The 25,012-nt window shown below is 40.5% G+C and overlaps 1 protein-coding gene across 3 annotated transcripts; it reads left to right on the top strand.

The window, feature by feature from the left end:
- The first annotated feature begins 1,845 nt into the window (after positions 1 to 1,845).
- Positions 1,846 to 23,386, top strand: mtmr14 (myotubularin related protein 14). 3 transcript variants are annotated; one of them, XM_005938595.3, is made up of 20 exons: positions 1,847 to 2,066; positions 2,211 to 2,689; positions 3,118 to 3,266; positions 4,970 to 5,078; positions 5,746 to 5,821; positions 6,848 to 6,908; positions 7,729 to 7,851; positions 8,402 to 8,475; positions 9,030 to 9,100; positions 9,182 to 9,256; positions 9,809 to 9,875; positions 11,585 to 11,670; positions 12,670 to 12,746; positions 13,364 to 13,400; positions 13,622 to 13,692; positions 13,782 to 13,846; positions 16,120 to 16,252; positions 17,002 to 17,175; positions 18,840 to 19,046; positions 20,502 to 23,386. In XM_005938595.3, exons 2-20 carry the CDS (start codon positions 2,555 to 2,557, stop codon positions 20,680 to 20,682), a joined length of 1,971 nt encoding a protein of 656 aa, XP_005938657.1. In that variant the 5' UTR covers positions 1,847 to 2,066; positions 2,211 to 2,554; the 3' UTR covers positions 20,683 to 23,386. The 3 variants fall into 3 exon arrangements, with proteins under 3 accessions (XP_042082564.1, XP_005938657.1, XP_005938656.1); XM_005938594.3 differs by having other exon boundaries at positions 1,847 to 2,108; XM_042226630.1 differs by lacking the exon at positions 18,840 to 19,046 and having other exon boundaries at positions 1,846 to 2,689.
- The last annotated feature ends 1,626 nt before the right edge of the window (positions 23,387 to 25,012 follow it).

The following is a 25,012-nucleotide window of genomic DNA, read 5'->3' as shown; positions in this document are numbered from 1 at the left end:
TGAAGGCTCTGCGACTGCTGCACACGCACACACATACACACACACACACACACACACACACACACACACACACACGTTACAGGGCCTTTCCCTGTCGTGTTTTCCCTGTGCCTGCATGGGTGTCCTCCAGTTACTCCATTCCAAAGAAATGCATGTTAGGTTACCTGGTAATTCTAAGTTGACCATCGATGGGAGGTAGATAATGTGCTTGGTGAATAAAACATTGTATGAAAATATAGTTAAAATGTCACTTGCAGCAAAAAATGCTTTAGTCAGTAAGACTAAAAAATTACATTATATTTACAGAGATCATGTAAACAAAGCAAAACAAATTTACATACTCGGTACATCATCAAGCACAGTGCAGCTAAAAAAACGATTTAGAAAAAGACAGCAAAAATCTAAGTGGAGTCAGAAATCTGTCTAAGTTATATGGGCTGAAGTTTATTACTCCACATAGCTAGACACCTGTCTAGTTTGTTATTTGTTATCTATAATGAATGCTCGCTGCTGGCAGTGTTTCTGTAGACACGGACCTGCACTAGTCACACTGGAGGGAAAAATATTTTTCTAAAAATGTTATCCACATCATTCAGGACCTTTTGTTTACTGACAACACCATGTTATGCATCAGGCACTGGAAAATTTGCCAAGGATTTTTTATGTTGTGTACTGGAAGCTTTAAATAAGGGTTAAAATAGACCGCAGTTTCAGATGGAACAAAGTACAAACAGACAGCACATGACCTGCTCGATAATATCAAAATAAAAAGCCCTTCAAAATAAAAGCCCCCCCCCTTGTTAACATTGTCCAGTCTATGACAGAGCCAACACACACAACCATTCACTCTCACATCCACACCTACTGCCAGTCACCAGTTAACAGATCATGCATGTCTTTGCAACCTTCTTGTTGTGAGACAAGAGTACTAATCACTGCAACAATATGTGATCCACTTTTTTATCAAACAAAAGTGCCAGTTGTATTTTCATTGAAGACCACGTTTCATGTCAATTTGTTGTAATTTGATGCAATAAGTGACCATATTTAAACAAGAAGTGTTCGAATTTATCAGCAAATATTAGCAGACCTTGTTAGCAAGTTTCATGCATCCCCCCCCCCATTTGTTTGTTTCAGCAAACAAATGTTTTTTAGTCAGCTGCTGAGCCTAATCCCCCAGCTATCACTCCAGATAATATAGTGAATTTGATTAAAATGTTGTAACCAAATAATGAATGATAGATTAAAGCTATATATAAGGGACTTTATAGTGCCTATTTTCAGTAACTCTTCCTCTTCTGTAACAGAACCACATTGTGTTACCTCGTAATGTTTGATAATGTCAGCACTGATGAATTTGGAGTGTCAATTAAAGAGGGAACTCTTTAACTGAACTCTTTAAATAAGACTTCATGATTACTGAAGAAAAGGTTGAATGTTTAGTTTCTACTCTAATTAAGCGCTCGCTAATTGAGTTATTGTAGTGACGCAAATAAATGTATTTTCGTTTTTCCCCTATATTCTGCACTTTGGGAAGCAAAAAATTAAAAGTTTACAAAACAAAAGCAAAAAACAAACAAACAAACCTCAGCTCATTTTTTCTGTATGCATAGACCGAGCTCTATAATTTCTCCAATATAGTTTCGCATATGAAAGTTTTCTGCTTAACCTGGCTAGGATAATTAGAAAGGTAGGTAAAGTTAAGGTTAGTAAAATCATCGGGTTTTTTTACTTTAATTTTTAACTCGGTCTTTATTTCCGCTCAAATACTGTGATCAGATTGTTTACCCAGCCGTAGTAAAGTAGTAGCGAGTCCTTCCAGCTGATCCAATCAGGCACCACCATTTAAAGGGGGTGATGGCTGTCACATGGTTAAACCTGCTTCCTGTTTATCGGCTGTTTTACTTCGGTATCTGTTGCACAGCTTGCGACACCACTCGGTATTGCTGAGGCTGTTATCCACTTCTATTTTGCTACCTTACAGCGACAGGACAGTTTACTGTATACATTTAACAGTTTATGGTCGTGGTTTCTAAGGAGACAGGAAGACATGGCACTGAGGAAACGTGAGTAGGCCGGGAAGGATCCTGGAGATTTCCTGACTCCAGGTGACGGGGAGTTTTACTTTATTGGTGCTGAGAGATGAACGAAAGTTTACCCTATGTCAGAAAATAAAACGGCTGTTTATTTATGTTGAATGAATTTACCAGGGCTTTGAATTGGTGGAAAAGACGAGCGATAGGCTACGCCTGGGGACCTGAGCTAGCCTGTTAGCTAGTCTTGCTAACCTCTGTAGCCTGCAGCGGCAGCAGCTGTGGTTTGAGTGACCGGCTTTACGGGCTGGCTAACAGGCTGTGTTTGGAGAGTGGAACGGTTCGCTGGTGCCCTGAATTCAAGAAGACTCCCCGGCTCCGGCTCCCTCAAGCGGGCAGTCAGGAAAAAGCTGGCTGGGAAGGGATGGCCTGGTCGGTCTCCCCGTCCCAGAGGACAAGGCTCAGCGGTGTTTGAAGGAGGTCGAGTGCGGCTCGAAGCCACCGCAGCGGGTCGAGGCACTATGACGGACATCCACCTCCCCACGGCCGGCGGCTTCCCGGCTCCCGGGCTGTTGGTCAGAAAGAGTGAAGAAATAACGGATTTGATAGACCTGTTTTCCAAGACGCAGTACAGGGCAAAGGAAGTCACTCCTCAGGTACTTCTCTTTTCTCTCTACTTTAGCTTCATGATAAGTTACTACTTTTGCTAAGGATGCGCCAAATGGTTTTTGTATTAAATCAATCAATTTAAATGATGAGTTGCACTGAAGACATGCTCAACTCTGCAAAAGAATATCCAAAAAGTAGTACGTAACTTGCATGCTTTTTTTTTTTTTTTTTTTTTTTTTAAGTTGTATTGCTCAATCTAGACTCTGATGATTGTGTGACAATGTTTAAACATCTGGCTGGCAGTTTGACTGCTCGGTGTCTAATAATGCAATCTATGGGTATGCATTTGGACTGTGTGGCTAGAATCTGCCATACCAAAACAATGGGATCTTATGGTCTCTTCACATGAGCCTTTTGGACTATAGTATTCTCTAAAGGAACCATTAAGGACTATTAATATGTTTATCTCCTTCAGGTGGAGGCCATAGAGACACGCTGTCTGCAGCTGTTTGCCAGAGATTACAAGTACAGCATCATCCAGAACACCAACGGAGAAGTGTGTGGACACTACCCCCGACAGATAGTTTTCCTGGAGTATGAATGCCTAGATGTGGAGAAAGACAGGTATATCTCCACTGCTCAGTCATCCCATCCTTTTTCCCCTGATACAAAGTTCAGCCTAGTTACAAATTACCCACTTGTTTGTTTGTGTGCCTCTTCTTCCATGCACACCTTATTATGGTGTGGGGACCAAAGATCATCCTCCGTCTGCAGCCCCTCTGAACACATAAAGGAGGCAGAGGGGTAAAGTGACTGTTGTGTCACATGGAGTCAGTCACATTATAGCAGTGACTCAAAAAGGCCCTCTTTCTCATTGCTGATTCATGTAGCGAAACAAATTTCCAGTAGAGTGCTAGAAATAGCAGCAAAATCCTTCATATGCACAGCAAGATCTATATATCTTGTCAGTTGGTTTTACACAATTGAAACTCATACATTGAAAAAGACATTTTCTTTCAGTTAAAGTGATTCCAAAGTTCATGTCAGCTGAAAAATTGTGGAACACCAAAACCTGATTGCAGTTAATGCATGCAACCACATGTATAACTGCACCCAGGGGAGTATAGAAGCAACTTATCAGTTGACAATAAGAAATGTTAAGTCATTTAGTAATCTAAAGTAGCAAACATGGATGAGGCCAAAATGCTGGCAGACTTTACATCAGAAACCTTTCTTATTCTTTCTACGTTAGACTCTTAATCTTTGCACAGTTACCTGTAATGATGAAGCAAAAATAGCTTTGTGGAGTGTTTTCTTTAAGACTTAAATATTCCTTTTGAATGTATTCATGTGCAGCCATGTTTCCAGTTTTTAAGTGTCAGTTAAAAACAAAATGCACTTTCTCACAAATGTTTAAGCTGCACGTTAAATTGAAAAGGGCGATGGACTGTGCATATTAACTACTGAGTACGATGCAAGAAACATGGTTACAAAATGTATTTATGTAAATGGATTTTAGTGGAGACAAAAGTGAGAATCAGGAAAATTGGGAAATTGTGTTTATCACTAAAATGAATGTTTAAGATTATCCAGAGTTGCACAGGGTTTCAAGTATGTTGCAATGATCTAAAGTTGGATACAAAGTTAATACAAATATTGCAGCTTGCATCTGTAATAAATGTTTGCATTATGGGGTAAAAGTATGCTGAGTCATCTGTTAAGTATCAGGTATTGACTCTAATCGTTGAGTGACCTCTGGCCGCTTTATCACGTTTGATCCCTTTACTTTAGGTAATCCTTAGGTGTTTCTGTGACTGCACTTACATAAGGTTAAGTGTGGGCAAAATATTGGTGGCTTTTTAAAAACAAACTAAATTTGTAGCGGAAGTGTTTAAAGAAGCTCCTTCAGCAGTGCAGTGTTGCTTTCCTGCCACTACTAGCGATTTTTATTAGTTTAAACTTTCAAAATGGACCAGTCCAGGGATTTAGTCAGGTGGCAGGATGTATAGTTAAAACAGTCAAACCAGAGCAATGTATGAAAATGCTGAGGGCTTTCATGTGTCAGTGTGCTAAAGTTTTTCTAAGAAAAGAGTTTTTAAAAAAAGCTGTAACTGTCAATTTCATTTCTGCTGTAGTGGTTGCAGTTATTTTAGTTTTTGAAACTGGGGGAAGATTGGCAATATGAGCGTAAAAGCTTTTAAGATTGCTTCATTGTAAATTTGCATAAATTTCTGCTCCAAATGGTTTCATTTGGAGCAGAAATTTGTTAACTGCTGGATTGTGTTGTGTAGTTGATGTGCAGAGCATGTGGTGGTTTGTGTGTACAGGTTTGAGAGCACGGTGCAGATCTCTAAGCTGCAGGACCTAGTGAACCGGAGTAAGATGGCTCGCTGTAGAGGGAGGTTCGTCTGTCCAGTCATCCTCTACAATGGCAAGGTATCTATATTGGTCTTGGTTACATACAACTGTTCTTTTCCTCCATGTGACAAAATTCTGATGTCAAAGGTGTGACCTCCTCATGCTGTGGTTGCTCCTTAACACTGCCGCTTGTGAAGCAGGGAAAAAAAAAAAGTACTCAAAACAAACCCAGCCTGAATAGTTTGAGGTTAAACATGCGGGTAAAATGTGTACAGTGCTAACAAAGAAAAAATCAAGCTGAGTTGGAAGCATAAGCTCGTTTGAATTATGTATCCTTCTCGTGTTGTTGTGAGGAACCAAAGGGAACGCGGGAACGAGTAGAAGATGAATAAGGGCCAGAGCATCTCGGACCCAATTCAGCCTGCATGCATCAAACTTAAGTTTATTAGATCTGTGTGGGTGCAGTGAACCTGTAACACTCTAAAGATTACGTAGTGCCAGCACCAGCTAATGTTACATCTGTGTTAAGGCACGAGGCGCTGAGGTACAATGATTCTAGGGTACTAATGCTAACTGTCCGTGCTATTTTGCGAGGCCATAATTTTGGTCTGACTGACTTTGTGGAGCATTTTCCTTCTTTAAGAAGTAAAGTAGCTGAAGGTTCAAAATTTTCAGTTTTCTGAATGTTTAAATTTGACAATGACTGAAATATAAAATGTTGTATTCTTTGCTTGCCATATTTTAGCATATATGCCGATCATCCACACTGGCAGGCTGGGGGGAGCTGTATGGACGCACAGGCTACAACTACATTTTCTCAGGTAAAAAGCACACACACCTGCAAATGGCTTAAAGTTAGTATAAATGTGAAGTTGTGGCTGACTTATTTTCATGATAAGTTTCAGTTTGGATTCTGACCTGTGAATAGCTGCAGCACTTTTCTTTCTGAGCCTTTGTTTTGACTGAAAGGTTGCCTCCACTGAAAATCACCAGCTCATCAGGGATGACTACAGTTGTTTTTGTTTTAGTTCCCTTTTAACATCAGTTGAGGGGAACGTGTGGGGGGTGGAACTGCACCGAATATTAAGATCACTTAGCATTTCTCAGGCTGCAAAGTTCACTGCTGTGGTACAGTAGCTGTACTTCCTGGCATTCTGACAAATGGTGCCATTTCTGCATTGCTGCACACACTGAGACTCTATGAACTAAGTGCAAAGATTACTTGTGCATTACAGAAGCTTTCAGAAAATTCTCCAGAGACTTGGGATTGACTTTTAGGAAGACACTTGCTGTTAATGGAGTGAAAACTTCTAGGCTCACACATGCAAATTTCTTTGTGTATTTGACTACACAACTCTTAAGAGTGCATTCACTGTTTACACCCCATTTTAGGACTAGTGGGTGGAGCAGGGTCCTAGTTTCAAGTCTGCATACTGGTTGGGCCTTTCTCTGTGGAAGTGTCTTCCTTTGATGTGGGTTCTGCTTGAGTAATCCAAAGATGTGCGTTAGGTTCAGTGATGATACTACGAGGTGAATGTGAGCTTGAGTGGTTGTCTCTGTTAGCCCTGCTATACTCACAACCTGTCTAGGGTGTACCTCACCTCTCACACATGACAGTGGGGTAGGTTCCAGCCCTCCCATAACTCTTAAATGGATGAGTGGAATAAGATGGCTGAATGATTTCCCACTTCCATTAAAGTGTTAACTTTTTCCCTTTATTGGAACAATGTTTTATCTGATGCTGCACTTATGCAAAGTCTGCAACAATTAATATTTCCAAGCCTGTATGTGGAGAGATTGACCCGACTAATGTTTTCCTGCTATTTTTATAATTTATCTTTGTTTAGGGGGCAGTGATGACACATGGACGGAGTCGGAGGAGTTTCCAGAGGATGACAGGGTAGTCAGGTAATGGTTACCTTACCTGCTGTACACACAGGACATTTTTTTTTTTTTAAATGTATTTATTTTGTAATTTAAGAATTGTGTTAATCTCATGGAGTCAAAATCTCATCTGTGATAAACAAATTAATCCATTCTTAACACTGTCTAATAGGACTTTTGTTTTTAAGAGAAAAGTCAGAATTTGGCTCTGAGGGTAGGTTTGATGTTGTCACGACCTGATCATACAGGGTTTTAAAAAAAACTACAAACAAAAACCCACAGAATTTACAGCCTGGATATTTGGTCTTGAAAGTTAAATCTTATATTTTTTTTCTTAATCCAATCATTGGTTGACAGCTTGAAAAATAATTTAATGCTGTAACACACGTACATTTAGAAACTACACCCAGCAAATGCCCAACATTTATATGCTATGTGCATGTTTTCACAATCTCTATAAATTGGGTTTCTTTAAAGTGAAATAGAAATGACAAGAATTTTAACAAGTGTTAAACGTCAGTCGTACTTTATTTTAATCATTTTTTGTTTTTGCTCATTAGATGAGGAGCCAAAATATCTCAAATATTGAGGTCTAACCATCTGCCTGGTCACTGGTTATGCTCATGTCTAGAAACTAATAAATGTACAGCAAGTACACACATCTGTGACGTGCCCCCCCCCGTCCCTGCTATATTTTGGAGAGTGACTTGTTTCCCTTCTCCAGTGTTTTAGATCATTTAATAACAGTTACTATGTGTCAGATAAATTGTCTATGCTATCATTTTTTTTTTTTTTTGAACATGATAGCATGTTCACATTATCTCTTCACTTTTCTCCTCGTCAGGAACGGTGACTCCCATCTCTTCGATAAGGTTCGAGGTTATGACATTAAGCTGCTGCGTTACCTGTCAGTTCGCTATATCTGCGACTTAATGGTGGAGAACAAGAAGGTTAAGTTTGGCCTCAAGTAAGGAACAGACTGTACTGGTTCATTCACACTCTGTGCCATTTAGGTCAGTTTCCTAGAAGAAGAGAGGTTAGAGGGAGGCTTCTGATGTGGCTACTCAGTTTAGCGTCAGATTTTTGTCAGTTCTGTCGTTGAAGTGTGTGTGTGTCCCCAATTTACTATAAACAGCTATGTCTAGAGCACCGCAATCACTGCTGCATCATTCAGTGTATTATAAGGTCTGCTGTTGAGGGACAGATTTTTGATTGAAAATACATGGTGACAAGGCAGGTCAAAGGTCAGGAAAGTGCAAGTTTAAGAAAAAAAAAAAAGTAGAGGGCCAGGAAACGGTTGCAGTGTGAAGCAGCAGTATCAGCAAGAACTAATACACTACGAATAACAGGAACACTTCAGTTAATTAAGTTCCAGTTTTCCCTGTCAGCTTTAGAAAGGTCAGAAGCTGCACTGCTAGTTTATCACATTACAACAGCTTTTAATAAAAGGGTTTATTTTCATGTTTCTGGGTGACTGCTTATAATGCATCTCATTTGGTTTCCTTGTGTCCCTGCAGTGTGACGTCATCAGAGAAGGTAGACAAGGCCCAACGCTATGCAGACTTCACTTTGCTTTCTGTGCCTTACCCAGGTAAGGACCCTTTCACCAGAGCTAGGTGTGCTTTATCAGCCAGTAATGGAATATGAGTGGAATTACAGAGGCGGTCCACGAACAGCTGTGACTTGTAGAACAAAGCCCTCAATTGATAATATAGTAATAGATTAAACTACCATTTTGGTGTTTGTGCTTAAAACTGTATTACTACTACTCTTTCATAACATGTACCTGTGCTGTCTACCCAAATTAAAGCTCTGGGATGTTGCACTTTAAGCTAGTAAAATTTGTCAAATCTTAAGCATTCAATTATTCATTTTTCTGCTTTGTATAAAGTGCATATTTGCCATAAAACCTTCTGCCAGGCAGAAAATATTTGGGAACTAGACATTTTATTTATATTTTTGTATACTCTCATTATAGCTTGACTTTGGGTTAATTTACAGAGGAGTTTGTTGGGGGGCGACATATGATTGTTGGGTTTCCTCTGTATTGTTGTAGGGTCTACTTTACAATATAAAGCACCTTGCACAACTGTTGTTGTGATTTGGCGCCGTACATATAAATTACATTTTACCGTTGTTTTTCAGGATGTGAGTTTTTCAAGGACTACAAAGACAGAGATTACACAGCAGAGGGTCTGGTGTTTAACTGGAATCAGGTAGAGAATCTGCTCAGACAGATCAGGCACTGGTCAGAAGTCAGCTCTGTGTTGAGCATTCTTCTTTGTATCTTCTGACAGGACTTTGTGGACGCTCCTTTGACAATCCCCAGGTGCTTTACTCACAACTTGAACATTGACTGGACTCAGTACCAGGTTAATTCTCTTGTCTTCCTGCTTTTACTGAGTTCTTTATCTGCCATAACAGTCATGTGCTGATATTACTGGTGTTATAGCTCCATCTGTTGTCCAACTTGCACAGATCTTGGCTCGTTATTCATAACTTGACTGCTTGTACACTAGCATCACTAAGTTTTTATTTTATTGTTTTCCCGTGATGCTTTTGCTGTAATAGGTTGACAAACAAAACATGGACAAACTGGCGCATAGTAATATTATAGTGTCTTATAGTAACGTTTCTCTGTGGGTTGCTGGTGTACTCATGCTGATTAAAAACTGTACAGTCAAATGGTGTCTGACCTCACAGAATGTGGTTTTAGAGTCCACGAATGTAAAGCTAAATGCCAAAATGTGCAGAAAATGATTTTCTTCCTGGGTTTTAATCTATCGATTTGGTTAAATGTGGAGGAACAGGCCAAGCTTTGCACTCAGGAAATGATCTTAAACTGGAAATGTCCTTCATACCGTGTGTCAAAGTAAGGTTTTTATCCAACAATTAATGTTTGTTTCTCTGTGAAAACTGTCCAGTCATGGGACCTGGTGCAGCAGACCCAGAACTACCTGAAGCTACTTCTCCACATCATCAATAGTGATGGTAGGTGTGTGTTTTCTTGTTGTGGATTGGAGGCAGCTCAATCATAATATAAAGCAACAGTCAGTCATTGTAGAAGGGAAGCCTGCCATTAACTAGCTACCTTGGTAACTCCTCCGGCAGTTATTTTATGGTCTGTCAGAATGAGTGGTAATCTGGGATGTAATATAGAATCAACTGTCAAATAAGAAACCAGGTTTAGCATAAGGTTTTGTAGCTAATTCACTTCCTGTTCTGGATAATTCTCTGGTTAATGGTTAACCACCACCAAACAGCTGAAGACTTTGAGTAGACTGTCACTGTTTCAATGTCCAACTTCTAACAGAATAATCTGAGTAGATATTTAAGGAACTACAATGTCAAAATGCTCAGGTCAGTTTGTCTCAAAACATTGGTTTTAATTCAAGTTTAAGATGTCTTAAACCGTTCATCATGACAATCACAGTAGCAGAACTGTTCCTTAACCCAGTGTTTCCCAACATTTCTGTAGCCACGGCACATATTTCACATTGGTGGTGTGCCGTGTGAGTTTTCCAAACAAAAATGTCACAAAAAGCATATTGATCCTTTTTTTTTTGGTTTTTTTTTTTTCCCCCAAGTGCACCAGGCATAACGGAATTGGCTTGTTTGTCCCCAGTATACCTTTTTTTGCCACTCATGCTAGGGCCTTCACCTGGGTCAGAATTTTCTCCAGGACCCAGGTCAGACTGGCTACTTTTTCTTTTCAAATATTTATCTATGGCTATATTGTCTCACTCACAGCATGGCGATTATGTAATTTCGTCTTCTGTTTTACTGGCAGTTGGCAACCCATTTAATTGGAGCAGGTAGTTGTACTGCCCTCTAGTGGAAGAGAATGTAACCAGATAATCTTCCACGGCACATCTGATCATTTCTCACGGCACAGTGGTTGGGAAACACTGCCTTAACCTAATTAATGGTCTGTGTAGCCATCTCAAATAGCCAAAAAGTCCTTAAATAAACATTAGTTGGCAGTGCTTTATTTATTGTCTGTGAAGGTTCTCAGTCATCCAGGACATCGTAGTCTGAGAAAACTTGGAAAGAAAAGCGTCTGGACTTTAAGTTGCTTGAAGAGGTTTCACCTCTCATCCGAGAAGCTTCTTCAGTTCTAGTTAGAACCATCTTAAAGAAGTCCAGACACTTTTCTTTCCAAGGTCCTTGGTTTATTTATTTTTTGTTCATTTATACTACGTCAAATATTGGTACTATTTTTAATTCCATTTATTTAGTATGATTTAGAATACAGTTACATATGGTAAATGGCCTGTATTTGTATAGTGCTTTTACTAGTCCCTACTAGGATTATTATGCCAATGACTGTATTGTTTTGTCCTTTGTCAGAATGCAGAGCAATAAACAAGTTTCTCTGCATTTCCCTGTACATCCTATAAATTTCAAGCTGTGGTTCAGCATCCTTCATGAAGGCAGTTCATCGCAGAGCTGTTATACTGGCACTCAGTCTGTGCCATTGCAAAACAGAATATGCATGTTGCTCAGTCTCTGTGCTGTCGTCTTCACTTGAATCATTCAGTATTGTTTCCAGTTCAGTACACAAGTTGAGTTCATCTATCGAGTTCATGTTACACAACACTTCTGTACTCTGTGGTGCATTATGTACTCTACCTATTCATAATACTCTTGCTTTCCAGAAGGTGCTTACAGCATTGACCTCTCAGGTGTTGTCATTTCAGATGATAGCGGCCTCCTGGTGCACTGCATATCAGGATGGGACAGAACGCCTCTGTTCGTGTCTCTCCTCAGGCTCTCTCTCTGGGCAGTAAGTCTTTTCTATTCTTGAGTGGTTTTTAAATCTTTTTATTTCCTTCTGTTTCTCCACATGACACCAAACACCTCAATGGGTCCTTCAGACCTTCATTAGACTCTTGTAATCCCCTGCTTAATCAGTCTGCCACAAATCCACCACTGCTCCTTGTGCCAGTTTTTGTGCTGTAATTGACCTCGCTGTATTCACCACAATTTGTTTTGTTTTTATTTTATTTTTAAATTCCAACTTATGCAAAAAAGTCTTCTTCTGAAAATGTGACCCACATGGCAATCTTCTGATAAAACTGAAACTGATCTGTGGACAACTAGTCAGCTCTGTCATGGTGTGCTCATACTGTGTAGGGCACAGGCAAAATTAAGGCCATGGTGCCTTTCTGAATCTTGTTCAGAGAGCAGTTCTGCTACCTTCTCTAGACTCATTACTTTGACATGTTTTACGTTGGCCAATGTGACACAGCACCTCTGTAAAGGGCAGAAATGCCACCTTTTTTTTTTTTTTTTTTTTTTTTTTTTTAAACTATCTGTTCTGTTTCGGAGATGTGGACAAATTGGTGAAGCCAGTGTAACCAGTACCTGCAGGAACTGCAAAGTTGATTCAAGCACTTTTAGGATTAGCTCACCAAAGCTACAGTTGGTGGTCCACAAGGCTGTAGTCCAAGCCTGTAGTTGAAGTGAATCTATGGCATGAGGAACATTGTGGAAAAGCAGCAGATTATTACCCTTTTCCTTTTTTTTTTTTTTTTTTTTTTTTTTTTTTTTTATTATACAGTTACAAATGGTCAATATAATTTTTATTTTTTTAAACTGTGGATAGTTTCACTTAAGTGCATGCATTTAAACCAGACTGCTGTCATGCTCCCATGTGCTTTTCCTGAGAGGTCTATTCAGAAGTAACGTGAGCACTTTACTTCTACTAGACATGTACACAGTACCTGCTGAAGCCTAAACCTACTAGACTGCTGTTCGACTCAGTTATTCCCATCTTTCACAGGATGGTGCAGTGCATGCCAGCCTGGAGCCCACAGAGATTCTGTATCTGACTATCGCTTACGACTGGTTCCTCTTTGGGTAAGAATGTTACATCTGTTATTTCAGGACTTCACAGCAACTTGTTAAGATAAGTTGATTTGGCCAGCAGAAATATGTCGGAGGTGATTTGGACACTTCGTAGTGCCACCTGACTTGAGAGACCCTTGGTTGCCTACAGTACATATTTGAGTTGTGACTGATTAATGGGAAGGTAAACTTGCGACGTGCAGCATTTAAGATAATTTTTTTTTTTTTAGCCTTTTTTGATCCCATCACCAAACAGCTTAAACTCGGTCACTCATTTTCAGATCTTTAAGCTAAAATGTTTAGCTTTCAGGTTCAGTTAGTTTAAAAGTATTCAACTAAATCTGGTGCTATGAGTTTATCCCAAACACACTTGGATCAGTTGAATATATGGTGCATTGTAGTTAAATTATCAGTCCTTTAAAGCTACCGTCAGGTGCAGATGTTGATGTGCTTCATCAACGTCTCCGATCCATTTCAGCTCTGCTGGTATTCTGTATTTATCCTTTTTAACTATGACAAAGAACTGGTCAGTTTAGAACTATTATATAATTTTATATTATAGTATTATTATGCTGAGGAGGTTTGGCAATGGAAGCTTTTCAGTCATTCCTTTTTTTTTCCCCTTCTAGTCACATGCTGCCAGATCGACTCTCCAAAGGGGAAGAGGTACTTGTATTTAAAATGAAGTTGTAGCTCATTCTAAAGCCAGTAAAAATGACACTTGACATAATCATTTAGCTTGATGTGGAATAACACCTAAATGTGGTGAGTGAATTTTGGTTTGTGAAAGGCTACATGCAGTTTGTGTACCCCTTGCTATTACCAGTTTCTATTTTTGTCTTAATGGTTTCTGTTTGTTTCATCAGACATTCTTCTTTCCTCCTCAGATTTTCTTTTTTTGCTTCAATTTTTTGAAGCACATTGTTTCAGAGAAGTTCTCTACAGTTAAAAAGCAGAGGTGTGTTTACCACATTACCTAGTCAAATTCCAGCTGTGTGGATTCACTATCAGGTGTTCACTAGTCTTTTAATGTCTGACCCCTTTAAGTTTTAGAAGAAAGAACTCTCACTTCAAAGACGGTGATTTCACTGTGGAAGAGCTCTGCCAGTTGAGTGAGTCACTCTTGCATGCTTTCATCTGTAGAAGTTTTGACTGATATTTCATGGATCTAGCTAATTACAGATATTTTGGGAGCCTATATTATTATAATATAATACCCAAATGCACCACTAAATGACACAGGAAATCATTCCTGCCTGTACAACTCCATCTAATGCACAGTACACACTGCAATAGTTACTGTAGAGAACATGCAAAAGGGTGTAAATGACAAAGTTTTACAGTTTAGAGTAAAATGTCAATCACATATTTTACCTCTGTAGTATTCTGGATATTTAATAATTGAGCTATTTGTGTATATTAGAGCCATTTCTTATGTTTTGTAAACTTTGTAATATATTGTAGTATTTAATTAGTTCAGTCTGTTACTTTTGTCTTGGAGCAACTGTAACCACATAATTTCTTTAGGGATTATTAAGGTATTCCGATGATATGTAGTATCAAAAGTTCAGACATGCCTAATCTCGGTTATTTAATCTAGTGAAATGTAAAGTGTTTAGCTTTGTTCTGGAATAGTAAGGAGAGTGATTGTGGAGGCCAGATCGCTTTAAGCAGAAATCCAATTGAAATGGTTTGGGATGAATTGGGCAAAGAGGACATTTTAATCATATGGTGTGACTGGTAAAGCAACAGGCCTTTCAGCCCAATTCTATTTTTCTTCTGCATAATCCATCATATAAAATTGAATCAAATGGAAAGTCTCTTTTTAAAACTTAGTACTTAGAAATTAGTTTTAATCATTTAACTTTATGCCCATTAAATCATCTCCTGGACAGACAAGTGCAATCCAGTTCAAGTACCAATATTAAACAAAAAACTATTAAATTATGCAATCTTTGCAACATCTGTTGCACATAAACAACATTAAGGTGCAAACTCTCCTAAAAAAACTAACATTAAAACCCCTCAATATTCAGGAAAATTAGGAAGTGCTTTAAACTGCAGAAAATGTGTTTGACAAACTCGACACCATGTAACTTAAAACATCCTGCAAAACTGTGCTGGCTCTCACTTTAGTAGGAGAAATTTGCATGGACATTTGCAGCTAGCATTTTAAATTTTGGGTGAAATGGGGTCAATGCAATTCTTAAGCATGGATGCAAATGTTCGTTAGTCGTGAGCGAATTTTGTCCATTCGTCTTTAAATGCCCAATTTTCATCATCCACTTTACATATTTATGACAAAGCCATCTTCTTTTACTCATCTGTGCAGCACCAAGGCATAATTATACTGTCAACATTCTTGAGCTCCCAAGCTAGGAATTTAGCAACCCGCACTGAAGGGCCTGCATGGGTTTCCTTTGTGTTTGTGTTGGTGGTGCAATATCACCACCAGCTGGCTTGGAGTGTGGACCTGAATGTCACTGCCCCACATAGTTGCCCCACGCGCCTGTTCAAAAGTCAGCCACGGTAGCCGGCAGGAATAAAACATGGCAAATGAGAAAATGCTTTGTGGTCTGGTAAAAAAACCCTCTTGGGGTTCAGATTTGGGCTGGAGTCAGGATGTTGGGGACCCCTGATCTATACGTTACAGCACGTCTCACTATGGTCTTTGAATGACTTTGTGCTTTGTCACATGGCTGCTGGAAACAACCATCAGAAGTTGGGTGCGCTGTTCAGCAACTATACATAGGCAGGCTTTGGCTTGTATATCTATATAGACATCATAAATGTGGCATCAAATGCCAATCATTTGGCACTAATGGTGTTATTCAAGAATTCTCAAACTCTTGAAAGAAAGGTATTGAGCATTAAGCAGTCTCTGGTGCTATGCTAAAGACTGCAGTGGGAGCTCATCCTACTTGCCTCTGGTCTGATGCAAGGAGACTTTAAGTGCCTAAAGCAAAACAATGAGACCGTGATTTTAAAATGGTACTTTAATCTTTTATAAAAGTGCAAGCCTAAAATCCAAAACTTGCTTGAACAAACTCTTAACCTTTTATTGTGGTAGTCACATCAGGGTGCTTTTTCATGTCAGACTCAGTCAGTTTCATAGGTGCAAATGGTGCTTTGTTCAGGCCTTTGCTGTAGTGTTTGAGGACGACACTGTCTGAGCAGCAGACGTGTGACTGCAGAATCTTGGGGGAATTGCTCCAGCCTTCCCCTGTAAATGTCTTTGTTTTATACATCTAAATATATTTAGCTGGGGTGGGGCAGACAATACAGGAGCTTTGGGAACATTGAAGGAGGGGGGTAAACCTTTATTGGTTGGTGCTACTCAGGCTCTTCTGTGTGACATGTTGGATGAAATGCTGTTTGCTTTCAGAGTCCAGGGACCGTGGCAGTGTGACTAGTTTGAGCAGTGACTTTTCCCTCATCACTGAAGAGATTGCTAGTGGATCAAGCTTGACCAATGACACTGTGGACCTGTCCTCCAGTCAGCCCCAAGCCTCCAACTGGTCAGCACCACACATGCTCACACAATTCAAGGATTAATTTCTCAAAGTGTCTTTAGGTTGATCTTTTCTTCCAGTTATTGCAAGCTTCCTAGAATATTTATACTGCTGTATAATACATACGGTCCAGTAAAAACAATACCGTAGAAAATGCAAATCTACTCTCCTTCATTGGATAACAAAAGGTCTGCAAAACGCATGTAAAAGCTTTTCATATCCACACAATTACAATTTTTGATTCTGTCTGCTTGAGACCCTCCTCAGCTATGCAGGGCAAGTTGAATGGAGTCACTCGGGAATCTGACTGGTTATGTAGAGGTGCATGAGTATTATGTAAATGCTCACCTCCCAGTCATTGTTTCATAGGGTGTTTTGCATTAGTCTCCAGGTACTTACTCTATTAAACATTTTGCAGTCATCGTATGCAAGCTAGAGTAATTTGGATGGTTGTGTTGTGACCCTATGCTGGACTAGTCTGTTTTGTTTTTTGTTTGTTTTTTTTGTTTTTGTTTTTCCTCACCAAGGCCTTAAAGTGTCTGAAGTTGATGTGTCATCTCAAACAAGTTCTTTGCATTTTAAGGAAATGCTCACAGCTCCAACACTTTGCTAGTTTAGAACTAGCACACACACGTTCCAAGCCAAAGATGCCTTGTCTAAGGAATACCACATACAACATCTAACTTATGCAGTGGTGGTGTCGTTGGCCTCGGATAACAAGCTGTTGCTAATGGTGATTTACTCTCTGCCCTCAGGAGAAAAGGCAACACTTCCTCTTCTCCAATGGTGGTTTGGAATAAACAGAACCCTTTGGACGACCGCCTCTCCCACACAGCAAATGACGCCAGGTCTTCTAGCTCCTCATCCAATCAGTCGGAGCATGGCGACACTCGTACTGGCAGCAGCCCATTGGCTGTTCCAGGGAGAAGGTGAGGGAGTCCATGCAGCTTAAGCCACCAGTTCAAGTTTGCTCGACTGCGTACTTTTACACACTTTTTGGACAATCACCAGATGCACCTTCTCAGCTCTGTTGCTTTTACTTACAAGCAGTGAAATACAGTTGCTACGACAGTGCAACCACTGCTATACTGTTGTCATTTGAACCTGTTAAAATGTTCCTGGTTTGGAGTGTGTTCCACTTCCTCTATCTAGAAGTCTCGTCAGCTTCTTTGTCGGCTTTGAATTCTTCTTTCATTTCTGTTTCTATCATTTCCCTTATTTTGGGTTTAACTGCACCGTTTGACGTATTGGGAAATTTTCCAAATCAGATAGCTTGAAGTTCTCAGTCACTTAAATGCTGCTATTAGGCAAGTGTACGTGGAGGATTTTGTTGCATAGTACCTGCTCATTTCCTTTATTACAAAACTGCGACTGCAGAGAGAAACTTTCTTTCTTCAGTAAAAGAAGTCTAAACTTGCTGCTTTTTAAACAGTCTTAGAAACCCTGTGACAGGTAAAAGTACAAACACTCTGAACACTTCCCATCCTAAGGAAGACAAGATGGTCTACATAACATGCTCTTTGCAGTTGTAGGCCAAAAAAGGTTTAGTGCATAACAGACCTGCTTTGTGAATGGATTTTGACAAATTGGATTCCACTCGGTCATCAACACAGCATGACTTTTTAAGCTTTAAGTGATTGTATTGTATAACCGATTTTTGCAAAGCTCCGACAGTATGCAGCTGCATCCAAAAGCAACAAAAAATGCCGTATGCTAAACAGTTTCAGCTTATTCAAATTTGCAACATCTTATTAATCTGTATCACTTTTCTAGCAAGAATACTTGAATAAAATGGATACATATATGAATCTGGTATATTTTATTTATGAGACTGTTCATGGATTGTCCTTAACAAAAAGATTTAAAGTATATGGTAAGAAATGCAGACATTGGTACCAGTGTTGAGACTCGGGCAGTATTTGGCTTCTCCAAAACGGGACAAAGTGAAGAATGGAGTGGTGTCTCCTTAGAAATCAAAATCGGTGTAGTCCCATTTGAAGGCTTTAAGATTTCATATCATTCAGCAGTTACAACACGATATTCTAATGTCATACATCTGGCACAACACTATGGTTTTGAGAAAAAGGTCCAATGTAAGGTAGACCATACAATGATACATGCAGAAAGAAACCCAACAATCATGACTCCTTATGAGTAAGCACTTTGGCAAAAAAACTCCTTTTTAACAGGAAGAAACCTCCAGCGCAGCCAGGTTTAGGGAGAGGCGGCCATCTGCCACAACCGGTTGGGTTGGGGTGAGGGAAGAAAGACGAGACAAAGACATGCTTTGGAAGAGAGCCAGAGATTAATAACAAGTACGATTCAATGCAGAGAGGTCTGTTAACAGCTGACTGTGGACCCAAAGCCTAAAACATCTTAGATGCATCATAGGAACAAATATAATGGGTTTATTTTATTTTATTTTTTTTTATTTTTTGGTTATCAGGATACAACTGGTTTGCTGATACAGACTTGAAACTGAGTCGGGGTATCATAAATGGAGATTGCTCCACCACAAATATCAGTCATGCTACTGATCAAGATGAGCTCTGGGGGCTTTCTTTTACTTTTGTCCCTCTTATCTGTCTCTCAGGTTAGCAGCGGACTGTGCTCGGTCAAGTTCCTCCCTCTCTACAGATTATGGTAGTTGGCAGATAGTTTCCGGTTGTGGCAGCATCCATGACCATACCCATTTCCCTCCACCTTTGGCCTCGGCCTCATCCTCCAACTCATCTACTGCTATCGCTGCCTACGACTCCCCCCTGCCATTCAGCTTTCAGGATGAAGCCAGTGGACGAATGTAAGTACCTCTCCACTGGTAGACAGGTTTCAGTCCTGTAAGAGATTTGTAGATGACATGGTTTCATAGTCTTAAACAAGAGGTTCACTTCCCAGTGGGACATGGATGCAGAAAAGCAGACTGTCACCCTTTTCTCAGTTAGTAACAAACAGCTTAGACTTCTTAAATTAAACCACGGCTAGCTTTATGCTCTGGTATCTCCTCCTTCATTCCAACACTGGATCTGTTTGCCATTACAGGGTCCACAGTTTATTGTGAAATTTTCAGTTGTGATACAATTTTTATTTTGTGCCAGTTTAGGATCTCTTTAGCAAATCAGTAACCATAGTTTGTGCTGGGCTGTATGACGGTGTAGTAAGAGTTTGCTGGTTTCAGTTACTTTAGCATTGGTTGTGCAAACCTACATACAAAGTGATCTTTGTCATTAGTCTGTATTTCTTTTCAGTGTATCTGTCCCTACTGTTCTTAACTATAACAGTGTTTCCTAGCTGTTAACACACTCCTGTGCTACCAGCATGGTAAATTGTCTGTGTCACAAATGTTGTGCCCTTGTGTTTTTGAGGTGACCGTGCTAACCACTGTCACTTAACAAAGTTCCCGGGGTGTCCTCCCAGGGCCTGTGGGGTGTCCTCCCAGGGCCTGTGGGGTGTCCTCCCAGGGCCTGTGGGGTGTCCTCCCAGGGCCTGTGGGGTGTCCTCCCAGGGCCTGTGGGGTGTCCTCCCAGGGCCTGTGGGGTGTCGTTATATCACAGATTCGGACTTGTTCATGGCTGTTAGGTTAATTGTATGAATATATGAGTAAATGTACCACATTTGATCACATGATCAGTGATGGTAGAGAAATGCATAAATGTCAGTCCAAATGAAGTTGACATAATTAGAACCATGAGGAGGGTGGACGTCTCAGAGGTCCTATTACTGGGGAATACCAGCTCTTTTGACCAATAACAGGGTTCAGAGAAGGGCCTAATGACTGTCTAGTGCTGGCAGCTGTACCAGTGCATAAAGTTGATAAGGTGGGGTAGTGTTTGCCATGGAAGATCAATGTAATAAAAGGGCTCAATGAGTTAGGCACATTAGTGTTATAACTAATGTTTGACCATATTTCAAACTGCAATCACATTAATATCTTGCCCTTTGTGCTGACATAATTGACATGAATAGTGCTACTTCTAATACGGCACTATCATAAAGTTTGTGCTTTTATCCTGTCAAACACAAGCTTTGATTTGTCAGGAAAGTGTTTTTTTTTTTTTTTTAAGTTTTTGGAACCAGGGCACTGAAATGTTCAGAGGTGGCTTACTGGCCAGTAGACAATGAGAATTGGGGAGATGCATTTCCACTGGGTCCTCCCTTTGACTCATCTGCCTTCTCTCTGGTCTCGGCAGGAGATGCATTTTCTCAGACCTTTACCTCCATCTTATCCCCCCCTGCTTATTTCCTCTGTCCTCTCCAGGTGTTCCTTCCCCTCGGAGCGTCAGGCCCGTCTGGAGGCAGTACGTGAAGCCTTCTTGGCAGCCTACAGCTCCACTGTCGGCCTCAAATCCTCAGCTCCCAGCCCCTCTGGTGCCATCTCCGGCCTGCTGGAGCAGTTTGCCCGTGGGGTGGGCCTCCGCGGCAGTAACGCCATCATCTGAGCCTCTTGATGGGACCCTGGACCCTCCTGCTTACATCAGTTGATTCAGCATGTCTGTGCCAAACAATCCCCTCTTCAATTTTAGGGGTGAAGCATTATTTTTTTTTTAATATTTTAATATATTTTTTTATTTTTTAACATGCCCTCCATTTTATTTTATTTTTCCCCTGTGGACTTTAAATGTCTGAGGTTTTTGTCACATTCAGGAAGGGAAATGGTTTCAAAAAGGGATGGTGATAGATTTAGAGGTCTCCTGTTATTACAGTGTAAAGAATTCTGCCTTGGCCTGTTTATAGATTTGTAACTCCATGTCCAGTAAACAATATCACTTGATTTCTTTTGCTTATGCTGCTATTCTTCACTGATCCAAACAGTTCTGTAGTTCTACTGGGCAGTGGAAATGAGACAAAGAACTTGATGGGTCCCCCCCCCTCAAATTGTCTCCTAAAAACAGAAAAGATTCGATGCTGTTCTGATTTTGAATCTGGCTCAGTACTTTATCCGATCTGTTTTACTGCATAGAGCTTCATATTTGTGGGGGTCTAAAGTTAAAGGGCTTTTGGTGTTGACGTTCCCATACAGGAAACGTTTAGAATAGTTGACTCCTGCGCTTTTTGATTTGTTTTTTTGTTCTCCCAATGACCCATGAAAGCTTTAGCTGAAAGACCTTGTGTTGTCTGACCGTTGTCAACTTGGTTTAAAGAGAACTCAATTATGCTGCTTTCTTATTTTACGAACTACTCAATGCCAGATATTTGGTGCCTTGAAGTGGAACAAAATAATATTGGACAATAAAAACTTGGTAAAAACTGAAATTTTTCTCCAACAATGCAGTTTGGCTTTAGTTGGCACCATTAACTGAACAAGCCAAATGCTGTCTATTTGGTTATTACTCTGTTTGAACCTCCACTTTGACTGGTGGAAACAGGACTGTGCCTGTGGCCAAAAGGCTGGTTAAGACCAGTTATCAGCAACAGTCTTTTGCAGTGTCTCGCTGTCAGCTTGAAACGTTCAGAGGTTATCGCTTAAGTCAAAATGCTAAGGTGTATATGGATACATTGCTTTTAAACTCTTGTCCAGGGAAGCTCGATATCATACTACATGCAAATAAAATTAGTCTGACTGACAGATCAAATTATTTGCTTTGTAATTTTTATAGGAAACGCTTAAATTTCAGGAGCTAAGATTTACATTAACCCTTGAGTAGTTGCAAGAAAAAAACTGACCTTAGATTTATGTGATACTTTAAACTTTTATAGAAAAAGACTAAATATAAGGACTGTTCCGTCATGGCTCTCACAGGGTTGATTATTATTATTTTTTTTTTTAACCTTGCCAATTACAGTATCACCATATTGACTCATATCTGTTAAAGGTTTAGTGACTGTGAAGAAGCACTGAGCATTGTGGTAGCAGATATGAACTAAAGGCCTTTTCGGTGTTTCTCGTCCCTCCAGTGAAGGGAGGTCTGCTTCATTCCTGCCAGTACTGAGATTCCTGCCCAGCTATTATCACATTCACCTCCTTTCAGGTCACACGTGGACTTTCCTGCCCACTCAGTTGGGTCAGTTCATACTTAAGTTGTAAACTAGCCTATCGGTGTTGCCAAACTGTTTGACAGTTGCTGTACCTCAGGGCCTTTCTGTTGTGCCTTTTTTTTTTTTTTTTTTTTTTTTTTTTTTTTTTTTTTTTTTTGTTCCCGCCTCTTAATTTAGCACTGGATGAGTCTTCTGTCCAGTTTCAGGTATATTTTCTGTTAAATGTGTGCATTTAATTTTTAAACCTTTTTGTTAAAGAGCTTTGTCTTAAGAGTTGACTGCAGTGAAACCTGTGAGGCTTTCATGTGGTTGCGGTTTGTACAATGACATAACGCTGAGTTTTGTGGAGATGTTGGATATCGGGCAGCAGTCTTTCAGTTCTGCCTCTGTAAATGGCAGTTGCTGAAAATGACTGGTATTGTAATTTTTATTTTTTTATGAATATAATATCCTCTTGGGAATTTTGGGAAATGTACTCAGGATTGAGATGAAAAGGTTGGCACCAGTGTGGTTTCTGGGATAAGTGCAGCGCTACAACAGAATGTCTAGCTATGATTTGGATCAAGAAAGATTAAACCTTAGTTTAAAAGAAGACTTTAGAGCTTTGTTATATAGAGACGGTCTTATAGGAGAGTGGAACAGCTTTGAACTTTTTTTTTTTTTTTTTTTTTTTTTTTTTTTAATTCCCCACCCTGAAAAATAAAATTTTGGACTAACTTGAAGCCAGCAGTTTTTCCTTCGTTGAGCTAGGCTATTCTGACTCGCTGTCCTTGACACATGCACAGCCTTATTTTCTCTCTTGAGCCATCTCCCAAAATGTTGAATTAACAGAATGTTTCTTTTGCTATACCTAAAACCAAAGTCTGTTTTCTTTATGCCTCAGATCATGAGCTGAGGCGTTTTAAGTCACTTGAATACTTACTGTATCCAGATCAATTTTAAATAATCCTGACACAGTAACTACTCTGAATGTGGCGTGTACTAGTTCTTTGCACGGGCTGCCAGGGGTTTAATCTTGTACTTCCAAAGAGACTAATGGAACAATCTGCCCTGTTTTGATGTAATGAAAGTCTGACTGTTATGACACCATCTCCCTGTCAGGTTTTGAGCTTTCTCCTTAAATTCAGTTCTCACATTTATCTGTGGTTTGGCATAGTCTCTAGCATTCAAAAAAAACATCGTCAATTTTTTTTCTTTTAAAATTTTTAATAAAAACTAAAACACGCCACCCTCAGTCTCTCAGTTGGGGTAAATCATTGTTTCACAAATGAGGTTTTAACTTGTTGAAATGCTGCATTGCTCTTGTCTAGTGTCCTGTGTAGAGTCTTTGTATATCTGATGCATTTTTAAAGAATGCTAATTTTTTTTTTTTTTTTTCCCCTTCCTTTTGGGTTATCAAATACCATTACTTGTTGATGGATGTCGAGCTACAGTTGAAAGTGACTTTAACTCCAGGTGGCAATTTTGAATAAAGGAAAAATAATTCTTCTTGGTCAAAGGTTTTTGTTTTTGTGTGGTCTTGTTTTTAATCTTTTGGGGGGGGGAGATGAAGGCCAGAGAAACCTGTTCACTCTCATACAAGTGAGATTCATAATCTATCTATATCATTGTAACCCTGAAGGACCCGACACGACTCAGGATGCTCCCTTTCAGATTTTTATTCTATTCACACGGGCTCTGTTTGTGGCTCACTCTGCTGCAGCCGAGCCACCAACCACACCCCGCCACACACGCCCACCGCCCCCTGGCCTATGGACCACTTTGAAGTTAAAAGGCTGGAGGGCCAGTTACCACTACGGTGGGTTTTTTTTTTTTTTCCCCCCCCCCCCCCCCCCCCTCCCCACCCCCCCCCCCCTGCGGTGGGATCGGGTGGGCCACCCAATGCTCTATGGAGCTTGGTCTGGATGGGCCTGGGCTCCCTGCCCTTGGTGGATTCTGGGAACTGGTGGTACCTATGGGGGTCAGCGGGGGAGTTGGTTTGAGAGAGGGGCTACTTTGCCCTCCCCCAATCCTTTCATCCCTATCCCCAAGTGCCTCCCTCCTCCCGCTCCATCACACCACACCACATGCAGGGCCTTGAGGTACAAGTGCATCATTCAGGCAGAGGGGAAGCATTTCTCTGTCCCTTCTTGGCCACCTTTGCCTCAGTTTTATCCCACAACTTAGATACTCACATTACTTACACTCTCATGACACAAGTGTATAGGGTCTTGGGGGTGGGCACACTAAACAGCGTCCAGAGGTCTGTTTATTCAGCCTCACCTCTGGTGCCGGTGTCCACCTCAGTTTTAAATACATGTAGACATTGAGGGTTCTCGGGAGGGGCCGTGCTGACACTAGTTACTATCTGGCAGAGGGTCGTTGGCACAATGCCCCCCTCCTGTTGTAAATGCACCTTAGAACAGCACGCATCAACACAAGATATGAGCAGGCGGAGTGAGGTATGGGGTCTTCAGACACCCCCGTTCTGTTTGACATCGGGGGGGCTGGGAGGAGGAGCTGGCCTTCTGGTCGGGATCTGGGATCTTGGGCTTTGCTGCTGCTGCAGGACCGGGAACGGTCTGCTTGTCTCCACTCCAGAGTAAAGGGAGCAATCTCCTGGGTCTGGGGTGGATTGTCCCTCTGGAGATGATGGTGCCTGGACCTGGGAGTAAAGTGTGTGTGTGTGTGTGTGTGTGTCTCTCCCTGTTGAGTGAGTGCTTAGTATTTGTATTTGTGTGCATGAGGCTGGGAATGCACATTTGTGTTAGGTCGGGTCTTAGACTCACCTCTGTCAGAACATCTCAGGCCCCC

This window comes from Haplochromis burtoni, unplaced genomic scaffold (genome assembly GCF_018398535.1).
Source record: "Haplochromis burtoni strain Fernald_Lab_line unplaced genomic scaffold, NCSU_Asbu1 Contig_221, whole genome shotgun sequence".
NCBI lineage: Eukaryota > Metazoa > Chordata > Actinopteri > Cichliformes > Cichlidae > Haplochromis > Haplochromis burtoni.
Note: the sequence above shows the minus strand (reverse complement) of the source record. Positions and strands in the feature narration are given on the sequence as shown.

Excerpts from the sequence above, each read along its gene's own strand:
- mtmr14 (XM_005938595.3), top strand. The coding sequence starts at position 2,555 with ATGACGGACATCCACCTCCCCACGGCCGGCGGCTTCCCGGCTCCCGGG. Across the intron at positions 3,267-4,969 it reads CTAGATGTGGAGAAAGACAG|GTTTGAGAGCACGGTGCAGA; the intron begins GTATATCTCCAC and ends TTGTGTGTACAG. Across the intron at positions 9,876-11,584 it reads CCACATCATCAATAGTGATG|ATGATAGCGGCCTCCTGGTG; the intron begins GTAGGTGTGTGT and ends TTGTCATTTCAG.